Below are 12422 nucleotides of genomic sequence, written 5' to 3'. Positions count from 1 at the left end.
GGTTCACCCAATTTTCATCTTTTTTGTGGTGTCTTCCCAAATTCCAGTCAGTCCAGCTGTTTCTCTTCCTTTGCGCTGTTGTTCCTTACTGTGCGCTATGCAAGTGCTAGCTCTGCCAAACATCTGTAGTTTGCAACATCCTGCCAACTGTCAGGATTTTCTTACTGCCATGGCAATGCTGACAAATTCAGGACAAGTCACAAGCAGGGTGTCAGTGTGGTTCACATGCAGTTTAGTTATTTCACATAATAGAAAGCAACAGGTTTGAGCCATGAAACACAAATAAAAACTGCATCCACCTGCAGCGTGGATGCAGCCTGTGCTGTGTTTACATATGTTGTATGTGTGTTTGTGCGTGTGTGTGCACAGATACCCTGTCAACAGCAGCTCTTGTTGTCTGGGTGGAGGTGCCAGGTTTTTTCCTCCACATATGGGCCAACTCTGCACAAACAAGACGAGTGAGGAAAAGTTAGAACCCGATCATACTGAAAAGTTGAAAGAGAAATATTTCCCTAACCCTTTCCGTCTGATCATAACTCCTGCTGACACACAGGCATGCCCTTATGGGTGACAGTGTGCGCACAAAAACACACAAAACTCACAGCGCTTCTGGGTTGGCTCGGCTACAGTGCCAGTGCCTCTGGTTTGGCCTCGCACAGACAGACAGAGATGATTTACGAGTGTACCAGCTGTGCGCCTGTGTGTGTGTGTGTGTGTGTGTGTGTGTGTGTGTGTGTGTCTCTAATCTGCTGCTGATCAAACAGCTGATCTAAGCTACAAAGCCTTTGCAAAGCCTTTAACTGCCTACACCTGCTCTTAAAGTTAACACACTGCCAGCAGGCTGATGGTCACGCTCCCGTCGGTTTCCTCATAGCTGTTTGGCTGCCAGTCTGTGAGTAATAACTGCAATAACTTTTACCTGGATCAGTTTAAAAACTTCACTTATTACCCAGTTACACTATATACAAGGCGGCAGCTGAGTGCATATATGCCGATTAGTGTTGATGGTGTAACATTTAAAGCGCGAGCAGCAGGCCTGGCTAATGGCCAAACTCTGTTTAAGGTATTCTCAGGTTAAGCTGCTTACATGCATCTTGGATTTCCTGTGATTGAATATCCCCACGGCCATGAATAAACCAATTTACAGAATAATCCTGGCGTTCGTCGTGTCCTGCCAACAGCCACAGCGCAGCACCAGCAACACAATATCAAAAGATGTTGCAGAAGTCAATTCTAATACACGGGGGAGGAACTGGGGTGCTGACAGAAATCTGTGCCATGTTTTTTTGATGATGTCAAAACAACAAATTTATTGTTCCTCAAATTTAATTTAGCGCAGACACTTGTAACAGAGATGTAGTGTGTGTGTGTGTGCGCTGCGTGCTTCTCACCCCGTGTGCTGGTTGTCGGCCCTGCTGTGCTTTGCCGGCGTTCACCAGCCTCTCCCAGAGTTTGGGGGGCACGCTGGAGATGTGGAAGGAGCAGGTGATGGCTGAGGAGTGGAGAGGAGCCAGGTAGGGGGTGGGCATGGAGGGCCAGCCGGGGGTCTGAAGGTCGATCACAACCAGCTCTTCTTCCAGCAGCACGACCAGCGCAGACGGCTCGTCGAACTCTGTGAGCAGGAGAGACAGGACGAGACGAACAGCTGAAAGAAAGGAAGAAATCCACAGAGACGCATCATTAACGTTGGCCAGCTGCTCACCTTTCTCTTGCTCGATGCTGTGGACAGTGAAGAAGTCAATGACTCGGGACGTGAAGTCCAGAGTGACGTGCTCTTTGTCCTGTTGGATGGTCAGACAGTGGCGGTCACCGTAGCTGGCTCTGGGCATCCCTCCGCTGTATAACAACACTGGAGATCTGACACACAGTAAAGAGTTTTTATTCACATCGTCTGTCAGCTGGAACAACATGAAATGAATGTTTCCGTCATTATTTAATGTTTTTACACTCATGGACTCTTTAAAGAATAAAATTCCATCATACAAAAATCTGGTTCAAAGTTAAATAATACAAATACATGTTTGTACTGGTTTTTTTTTTCAACTACATAAATGAGCTGTTGATGATAAGCCCATTTCTCTCTTCATTTCTTTTTTTTTTTTTTGAGTCTGACATTAAATGAAATAAAAGACATTTACTGGCACTGTGTTGTAAAATGACTTGGACAGGAGAAACACACTCACCCTGTCTGTGTTGTCCTCCACAGGATCTTACTGATGGCCTTACAAGGAAACGGACCTGTGACAGTTATTATGAAGAAACATGACAGAGACTTTGGTCAGACTGAAACGAGAGGATGAAAGACAGAAAAATAAGACTTGAGAGAGAAAACTCCAAAACAGAAAGCTTCAACTTTCCCACAAACATCATCATCATCACGCTCATTCTCACCATGATAACGAGTCACTATGAGTCACAGTATGTCAGCAGTCACAGTTCATTAAGCCACTGTCACTCACAGGATGTTGGTCAAAGAGGTGTGTGTGCGATTATGTGTGTCTGTGTGTGATGTATGCACTTCTCACCATATGGGACGGTGGAGGACGCTGGTTGGTGATTATAGGTGCTGCCATTAGGAACAGCCCACACAGAGTAACTCCCATCATTATGGGAACTGACGAACAAGTTTCCAGATCGCTCCCATACCAGGCTCTCCAGCTGCTGCAGGGGGGTTCACACACACACACACACACACACACACACACACACACACACACACACACACACACACACGTGCGCACACAGACACAGAAGTACATATAGAGGCATCAGACCAGGTTTCAAAGCAGTAGTATTCCATCTTAAAGCACCATAAAACAATCTGAAAGTGTTCTTCACTAAACTCTGCTCTGTAAACCAGTTACCTGCTTGCCCAGGAAGAGCTGCTCAGCATGTCGGGTGCTCAGATCCCATAGGACCACCAGGCCCCGGCTGTAGCCAATCAGGATCTTCCCTGTCTGCTGAGGATGTTCCTGAAGAGATTCCACCGGCCCCAGGGATTTCCCACATCTGTAATCATCCGGCAGGCTGGGAAAACAAAACATCACCCATTATCCCACATCTGTAGCCTGTTTGCAACCCGGCGTGCCATAAATTAGACGGCAGGTCAAAACGAGGTGAAATGATTGTCTGTGAAGTAGCCTGCCATGGTGACGGGGATAAAATAATTAAGACTGACAGATTAAAGGGGGACCGGAGCAACACTGTGAGCCAGAAAATGATCAAAGATGACTATCACATCCAGAGATCATGCTCCTTTCCCCATTCATGATCACCTTACGTTCACTTAACTGAAGCTCCATACATGGGTCATGTGATGACAAAAGTAGTAGGTGGAACTTTAGCTCAGGCTATGTTGTTACACATACTATGTTTAACTCTTTAAAATAAGCCATGTTGGTTTAAATGCATGGTTTGGACTGGGGTTTACAGAGGAGTCCCACACTTAGACTTTTTGAAAAGTACGAAGGATGAGACAAGGAGTGGAGGAGAAATCTGTGCGTGTTGATAATCTAACTGAACACAACCCAAAGCTAAACTCCGAAAGTGTGAAAATGTCTGTATAATCTAATCAAACCATCTGTATAAACACTAACGGCAACAGTGAAATCAACATCAAGCTGGAGCTGCTGGAGATGTGAACTAGACATTCCTCTGAGGCAGCGGAGGAATGTGGAGCAGGACACACCCTCGAGATGTCAGAGGATTCCCTCAGCGAAGGACGGCGAAATGAGAGGGAGAAGACAAGAGGACGAAAAGAGAGAAAACAAACAAACAAGGAGGGAAGGAGAAGAAAGCAATGCGGTTTTTTGGGCTCTCTGCTGCAGATGAGGCAGCGAAAGATCATCACAGAGGAGATCGCCAGCCTGTGACAGACACACACACACACACACACACACACACACACACACGCACACACACACACACGCGCACACACACACACACACGCACACACGCACACACGCACACACACACTTTGGTAGCGTTCACTGAGGAAGATCCTCTCCGGAAGCACAGAGGCAGAAACATTCCCAACAAAGCATTCCATTGTGTCCATCTCTCCGTTCACAAGTATTTTTAGGGAATCCAGCATCCTGCTAGAGTCCCAGTGATGAGCCTCTGTGTGTGTGCGTACGTGTATTGGAGATTCAGCTGAAACACTTCCCCAACCGGAACACCGTGTTTTGGCAGCTAGTACAAAGCCTCGCTGTCAAAAACCTCCCCTCCTTTGCACACACACCATCCATACACACACACACACACACACACACACACACACACACACACACACACACACACACGCACACACACGCACACACACACGCACACACACGCACACACACACACGCCTTATCAGGGCCCTCGTTAGGCCTCAGTTCTGCCCACTTCCCTAAACAAGCCTGCTTAATGAGGGGTTTGGCCAGCCAGTCAGACAGTCACACAGAGGAATGAAAAAGAAACACAACAGCAGCTCTGTGACACTCTGCCAGTGTATGAACACAGGAATGCAGAGAAGAAGGCTGCAGCATGAAAAACAGAAAAACACCACAGCGTGCACATTTGCGCCTCACAGATCATTTCAACATTATGGTCGATGTGCGCTGATCACTTCAAACTGCTGTTTGTCCTGAAGATCCGTGGCCGTGCTCCATTCACACTGCTGATACTTTCATACATGGCTGCACACTACACGGCGTGAGTGTCGAGGGGCTGGATAAAATAACAGAAACAGCACACAGCGTAACAGCCCTGTAGTGATACAATTCCATGTCTTTCACTCAGTGTTGGTATTGGTCCATTTGTGACCACAGTTCCTCTTTGTTTATGCTGTTTGCCAGTGATTTGACATATTATGAATTAAGAAAAATTCCCCTTTACCACATTATGAAAAACTGTTTACTACTGATGCATCAGCTACTACAGCAAGCTCAGTTTACAACTGAGTCAAATTAAGCTGACAATCAAGTAGTCTCTAAACTACAAAGTAGTTTAAAGGTCAAAAACTCACTTAATCCGTTTATACTATACATACTGTAGCTACTTAAAACATATCAGATCCAATGCAACAATGTCCCAAAACAGATGCGTCTACATGTGAGCTGTGTGCCAATTTGAACTGAATAACACCATTATCTTTACCTGATTCAGAGCTCCTCACACACACCACATCCAAAACCGACAAAACAAAAAAAAAAAAAAAATCAGTTTAACGGCCTTGCTCCCTTTCCTCTACTCTCCAAACAGAGATCTGGCCGTTCTCATGGTCCCTGAACCACACGATCCTGACCTGCCTGCTGCTGCTGCCGGGGTCAGGAGGGATATTTGTTTCTGCGCGCATGTATGAGTCTGACCTGCTCAGCTGGAGCTGTGAGCGGAGGAAACTGAGTGTTTAGTGTTTTCAGGAAGACATGCTGTGACAAGGATGGAGAGAACGAAGACTGAGTCAAGAGGAGAGAGAAATGTCTTCTTCTTGGGCAGAGAAAGGGAGGAACTACATAAGACTGACCTGGGAAGCATTGTAAAGTGACCACTGGTCAATCCTTACTTGGCTTTTATTTCATTTTACATTTTCTACCTGTGAAGTCATTTACGCCTCAGTCTCACCTCTGCGTGACCTGATCCTGGAGCAGCGTCTGGCTGTCCTTCAGTGAGAGACGGGGCAACTCCAGGAAGTACACGCCCCCTCCCTCTGTTCCAATGCAGAGCAGGTCACATGACCTCAGCAAGAGGAGGACAGTCACCCGAGTGGCACTGAGAAGAAGAAGAGGAGGAGGAGGAGGAGGAGGAGGAGGAGGGGTAAGAACGAGCAGAGTGAAGCTGCCAAACATTTTAATAAAGGAACCGCAGGTGATGTATTCACTTCCTGTGACAAATTCATTGTGTTCAACGTGCAGAGTGCAGTTTGACTGAACTTTGAAATGGATTACTGCTAAGTTCTCAGATGACCAGAAAGTTTTAACAAATGGAGAGGGACTGAGCTCTCATTCAGGACATATCGATAAAAGATCTGATGAAAATGGATTATACCCTCCAAATCTAAAACAGCATCAACAGGTTCGTATGTACCTGCAGCTCTCAATGCCGGGTCTTCCTGGGAGGCTGTAGCTGCTCACTTCCTGCAGACAGACCATGCCCTCTCTCTTCACCCCACCCACCTCCCTCGGGGGACCCGCCACCAGTTCCCACAGGTGAATTGTGTTGTCATCCAGCAGGGACAGCAGGCGGCCCTGTCAGAGTGAAAGGCGAACATTAGCGTCAAGTTGCATCTCTTCTGTTCTGAGGGGTCTTTACATTCAGACATCAGGTGGCTGGAGCTTACCTGTCCGGGCAGGAAGTGGATTTGTGTGACAGCAGTGGTGTCTTTGTGCAGTCCTGTGAACTCCACACCAGGGGCGCCGTAGCTGCAAGTGTCTCATTAAGGAAATTCACAAAGCAAACTTTTACACTGTACAATGACTAAGCAAACACACCAGACGCCCAGTACAGCTTCAACTGCGCTATGGTTAAGCCACATGGCAGAGACCCCATAGCAGGGACTTAATTCTAATCTACGTGACGTGTTTTGGCCATAATTTAGTGCAACCACTTTTATGCTGAACAAGTGCAGCTGTCCAAGTAATACATAGAGTGAGTGTTTTCTTAAGTACAGTATAACAATGCATGCAGGGAAAAAAGGCTGTGGATATGCAGAAACTGTTAAAAACGGTTAACTTAGAGTTCAACAATATTTGCATAACCTATTCTCATATTATCTATGACTCAACACATCAGTACTGATAAAGTGATGTCGGGTAGAGTCTGAGAAGATTGAAATACGAGAATATAAAATTGATGATGGTGGGATTTTTGCTGAGGTCCGTACCAAAACAGTCCGTCCTCTCATGTCTGAAGAAAATGTGTGAATGCAAGCAGCATGCAAGACTCTGAACAGTCGAAACGGGTAATTCTGAGCTGTAAACCAGAAGAAACACACTGGTTAGGTGTAACAGTCGGGGAGAAATTAAACACTGTAACAAAACTCATAGCAATTACCAACAGCAGATGACGCAGATGCCCCAAACCACCACTCTGAGTGTTTGTGTGTAATCAAGAGCAGTCTTCACAGAGTCCTCCCTTTGTTAGTCCAGTAAATGAAGCCGAGCAGATAAAATAAAAGCTCCACTAAAGAAGTGTGACGCCGTGGCCACAACCAGGCTAAATTGGTCTAAACTGCGAATTAGCACACACACACACACTTGTGAGTAATACCGACACACTTACACTGCTTACATAAGCCTGTAGGAATGTGGATTAAAAATGCAGAAAAATAAGAGGAAACGAGTGGAGTTCTCCTGTGTGCTTTCTCCTCTGCTTTATATTATGATCCATCCTCTTTTTGTCTGGAGAGGAATAAATATTATAACTAGATACACTTAATATCCTCCTTGTTTCATTCCTATTCATTTCCTTCCAGTTCCCTGCAGGCCCAGGAAGAACTGTATACAAATCCACTCATCTTCATCTCTATTCTCCTCCTTTCTTTCTCTTTATCCGTCCTCTCTCAACCCGCTATATTCAAGAAACCAGTGCTATGTTAACCATTCCCCACTTTTCTTAAACGCTCTCTTGCCACAGCAGCAGCTGTGGTTACAGGAAAGATTACTACAGTTAGTTTCGTTGCATCTTTCCCATCTCTGCCTGAAGGCCCTCGTTTTCCCCATGGGGGTCCGGTGGACTTTTAATACCAACATTCCTCAGCTGTCTCATTTCTCAGCTTTAGGTTCAGCTCTTGGTAGCCCTCCTCTCCTCCGCTCTGCTCCATTCTCAGGCTCAGATGTACCTGCCCTCCTCTTTCTGCTCCTCACTTAAATCCCTCCTTTCTCATTCCCTCCCGATCCCAATCCCCCAGAGGCCCAGCTGAGTGTTATACTAGCATTCCTTCAGTGTTGTCACTTCCTGTCCCTGGGTTTTATTCACTGCAATAACACATGCCTCAGACAGCTGGAGGTGGAGGTGTGAGGGGAACATTCACTCATTGGTCATGAACCACAAGTACAGACGACGAGGCAGAGAGACCAGAACAGAGTTTAAGTGAGAGACAAATCAAGAAAAGCACAATTAAAGGAAAAACATAGAGAATTCTACTCCCTTTAAGGAATAGTTTGACATTTTGGGAAATAAAGGTTCTTGCTTTCTTGCAATTCTGAAAGCTACAGCCGGCAACCAGCTAGCTTAGCTTAGCATAAAGACTGTAAATAGGGGGAAACAGCAAACATGCTCTACATCAGTGGTTTAATTCCTACAAAAACTGAGGAGTGAAAATGGCATGTTGCAGCATTACTTTGGGTTATGTGATGGACTACTGTTTGGCGGGCACAGTGAAAGGAAGTTAGTGTCCAAGAAACAGTCATTTAAGCCACTGTAACACCTCAACATGTTGTTATGGCTCTTTGGTTTTTGGACCTTCAGACAGAGCCTGGCTGGCAGCTGTTTTCCTGTTTCAAGTCTCTCCGCTGAGCTAAACTAAGCTAACTTTCCTCTGGCTTTATATTTAAAGGACAGACACATCTTATCGTTTAACTCCCAGCAAGAAAGCACATTTCCCAAAAGTACTGCCTTATGTAACCAAAGGAGGAATGCTGAGGTAAGAGTGAACATGCAAAATGTGTCAAACTGCTGTGTTACAGGGAGCTGGGGTGTGCAGAGCAAGGCTGACAGACTGAGGAGAAAAAAACTCTGTGCAGGAAGATGATGAAAGATAAATGAAAATAGTTGTGCTGCTGTGCTCCAAAGTTAAAAGTGAGAGAAGTGTCAGAGAAAATCTGAGATCCACAGCTGCGTAAGACAGATGGACAGCAGTGGTTTGTGTGTGTGTATCCCAGGTATGTAACGGTGACCACAGCTCATTCATCGCAAATCTATACAGCGCCTCCCACAAATTTAAGCTGGCTGTGCAAAATAAGACTGTACAGAAAGCTGTCAGTGCATGGAGAAAAAAAATAAGACCACTAATGACTGCTTAAGACTGTGTCGGAGCCTTGACACTTGGCTGCTCTGGAGGCACCTCTGACGGGAACCAGGCCACGACCATCTCCAGTTTCAAAGCTCGTCATTCCACGCAGGCGGCCGAACAGTCGTAAAGGAGGGCAGAGGTTCTTACTGCTGTTCAGAGGGAGGACAAACTGAGTGTGTGTGATCAAGTGTGGCACATGCTCCAAAGATCACACACACTTCCTGGTCCTGGTGATGTCAGAGTACAGCTGGTGGAGGGATTCCCGGCGATGATGTCATCACTTCCTCAACAGGGACAGCTGTAGATGGAGTCCCTCTTACTATAACCTCATTATAAATGTGTGTGTGTGTGTGCGTGTGTGTGTGTGTTCCATCTGAATTAAGCTTCCTCCCCCCATTAGCCCTGAGCAGCAGTGGGCAGACAATAAATAAATATGTGTCATGCTGTCTCCCTCCTGCTGCAACAGCCGAGCTGTGCTGATAAATACAAACACATAAATGTGGTAGAACGTATTGGTAAGTTAAATTCACATGAATACACACCTGCAGTCACAGCCTTGTTAGTACACTGGTAGGTATATTGTTGCCATATTATCTTGCTACCATTTTAATTTAGCATGTTAGCATGCTAACATTTGCCAATTAATACTGCAGAGCATAGCTGAGGCTGATGGGAATTAGTTTACAGATAATTGGTCATAAATGAAAGTGTTGGACAAAATTAAAACTTTACTTCTCCCTCTATCATCCCAAGTTACTGCGATTCATCATGAGGGGAACGTGAATGTGTGGACCACAAACTGTCCAATAGTCACTGAGACATTCCAGTCTGGATGAAGGTCCGTCACCTTCATCCAGACTGGAATGTCTCAGCCAACCAACCTTATCGTCTCTGGAGCCACTAGTGTGATTAAAAACTCTCATTCTGATTACAGCTCTGATAAATATCAAGGACTGATGAGTCTGCCATTTCAGAACACACCACTCAAAGACATGCTTGAAGTTAAGACACAAGAGTTAAAAAGAAGAAAAAAAAACAGATACGAGAGATGAAAGGAACTGATGCAAATTCTCTGGATGCCTGACCATGAACATCAGAGGCTTCTTCTACAGTTCAGACACACAACCACACACACACACACACACACAAGGGCGTTACAGCAAAGGACAAAATAAGTCAAGTCAACAGTCTGCAAAGAGCTGGAAACATCGACTCAAACAGTAATTCAAAGGTGTCCTCAATCCAATTTGGATATAAAAATTGAAAGTGTGAATAAATGAACCACAGAAACTCATAAAAGCAGAAGGACAAGCCGCAAGGACACTCGACGCTGCGTATAAATGGTTTCAGATGATGCCGTTTTGACATAAATGCGTAGGACGTTCCTCAGAAAGTTACATAAAAAAATAATTCAACATGGCAGACTTCACACTTCAACCAACGTGTTGAATGACGCGCCACGTTGACCGCGCTGATCGGTGCGAGGAAGCCATTCAACCACCTGCGTGTTCTGAGTGGAACGTGCAAAGATTTGCTGCATTGCTCACCAGACAACCCTGAAATGCACACAATGGAGGCCTACAGTAACTCATAATCACTGAATCACTGTCTCTTCTTCACGCACGAGCACACGGACGCACACACACACACACACTCACAAGTGCAATTGCCCGGTGATGCAGAGAGAGAGCGTTAGCAGGGATAAAGCGATTTCACGGTCTGAATACAGACAAACAGAAGGCATTGTTCTCCATGCGGACACACAGACAACAGGCAGCACACCCTCTCTCTCACACACACACACACACACACACACACACACACACACACACACACACACACACACACACTAACACACACGACAGAAGATAGGGGTGGACAGGAAGGACGGCTCACTGGACTCGAGGATGAACGTACAAGTTGACCACACACAGAAAGAGAAGTAGACCATCTCCGCCAGAGAAAGTCAGAAAAAGTTTAAAAAGAAAACTTTACGAGTCAGACTTCAGACAACAAATTGGTTTTAGTTCTAAACTTCGTCATCTGTAAGCATTTTCTCCAACTGCCTTTCTTCCCTGCACACATAGCAACACACACATACACACACGCATGATCTCAAACTCCTCAGACGTCTGGCAAAAGGCAGCCTACAACAAGACAAGCCAAACAACTCCACCCACCCACTAGAGAAACAATCCCGTCTCATTTGCATCCTCTGCCTCAGCCAGTACCTCTCCACCTCCCCCACCTCCCCTCTCCGTCCCCCCACTCGGTTCACGCACTCCCCTGACATGGCAGCAGACAAACTCGAACAAACACTGTACTTGACTGTCAAATCAGCAACAAAACACTACTAAGTACGACAAAGTTAACCTGGAACGCCAAAAACATTCACAGTCCCCAGAGGATGAATCCTGATTGTTCTTCAGGCGACACCCTGACGTTCATGTTTGGGATTTTCAGTGAAATGGTGAAACTATTGGCTGCCATGACAGCTGGTTCAGTCACGTTCCCCTTGTTCAGCACTTTTGTTTATGTGAATGTTCAAATGCTAACACGCTAAACTACGACACGGTAAACATTATGCCTGCTAAACATTAGCACGTTAGCATTGTCACTGTGAGTATGTTAGCATGCTGATGCAGTTTGGCAGGGAGTCTGCAGCCATGCTAAGTCAAAATCCCCATTTAAAAATGATCAATATCAAAGTCAAAAACAGAGCTTCGTCATAACATTAGCTTAACAAGCCTATTATTATCCACTGCCAATGGAGCTGCGAGGTAATTCTGGCAAATATCATTACATTTTTGAAGATACAGCAAGTGAGCACTACCATCACTCTCCACTCTTTCATATGTCACTTAAATTCAGTCACCCATCCCCACTAATTCAGCCCTTCAGATTGTTTTTTCACAACTTTGATTGTCAGTTCTGGTAAATGTTTTCTTTTTCCTCCTTCAACTCTGCTGAACTTGGTGAGACCACACACCCTTTATCCCTTCAGACAGGCCCCTGCAACTTTGTTTTTTGTGCCAAATGGACGAGCGAGTGTGTCCATTCATCTGTAAGCGTGTAGGTGTGGGGGCGAGGAGGACCGGCACGGACCAAAGACGGGGAAGGAGGAGGGCGGAGAGGTTGAATGAGACAGAGAAAGCAGAACAGAGAGAGGGGGGAGATTTTAAAGGTCCTGCCATTCTTCAGGAATATCAATGAGGAACAAGTTATAGTCAGGAGACAAAAACACACAGAGCAGTGGAGGTAGGAGAAAAAGAGTGAAAGGATAAAGATAGTAAGCAGCGAGAGAAAAAGCTTTACTGTAGATGATAGAAAGTTAGGACAGAGTTAGCAGAGAGTAGGCAGTCTGTGGGTGAGAAGAGAACGAGGGAGGAAGAGGTGAAGGGTGGGAGGAACGTTGAAGGGAGTCTGCATC

General features: G+C 45.7%; 1 protein-coding gene across 1 annotated transcript in view; it reads right to left on the bottom strand.

The window, feature by feature from the left end:
• Positions 1-12422, bottom strand: part of llgl1 (LLGL scribble cell polarity complex component 1) — a 29270-nt gene that overhangs the window by 9674 nt on the left and 7174 nt on the right. The window contains exons 3-11 of the mRNA XM_076752131.1: positions 6320-6401; positions 6067-6227; positions 5605-5751; positions 2865-3027; positions 2526-2661; positions 2184-2238; positions 1703-1857; positions 1392-1612; positions 374-441 (exon numbers count right to left, since the gene is read on the bottom strand). Of these exons, the coding sequence (XP_076608246.1) occupies positions 374-441; positions 1392-1612; positions 1703-1857; positions 2184-2238; positions 2526-2661; positions 2865-3027; positions 5605-5751; positions 6067-6227; positions 6320-6401 (1188 nt within the window). The remainder of the gene's footprint in view (positions 1-373; positions 442-1391; positions 1613-1702; positions 1858-2183; positions 2239-2525; positions 2662-2864; positions 3028-5604; positions 5752-6066; positions 6228-6319; positions 6402-12422) is intronic.

The sequence above is a fragment of the Chaetodon auriga genome, chromosome 16 (assembly GCF_051107435.1).
Source record: "Chaetodon auriga isolate fChaAug3 chromosome 16, fChaAug3.hap1, whole genome shotgun sequence".
NCBI lineage: Eukaryota > Metazoa > Chordata > Actinopteri > Chaetodontiformes > Chaetodontidae > Chaetodon > Chaetodon auriga.
Note: the sequence above shows the minus strand (reverse complement) of the source record. Positions and strands in the feature narration are given on the sequence as shown.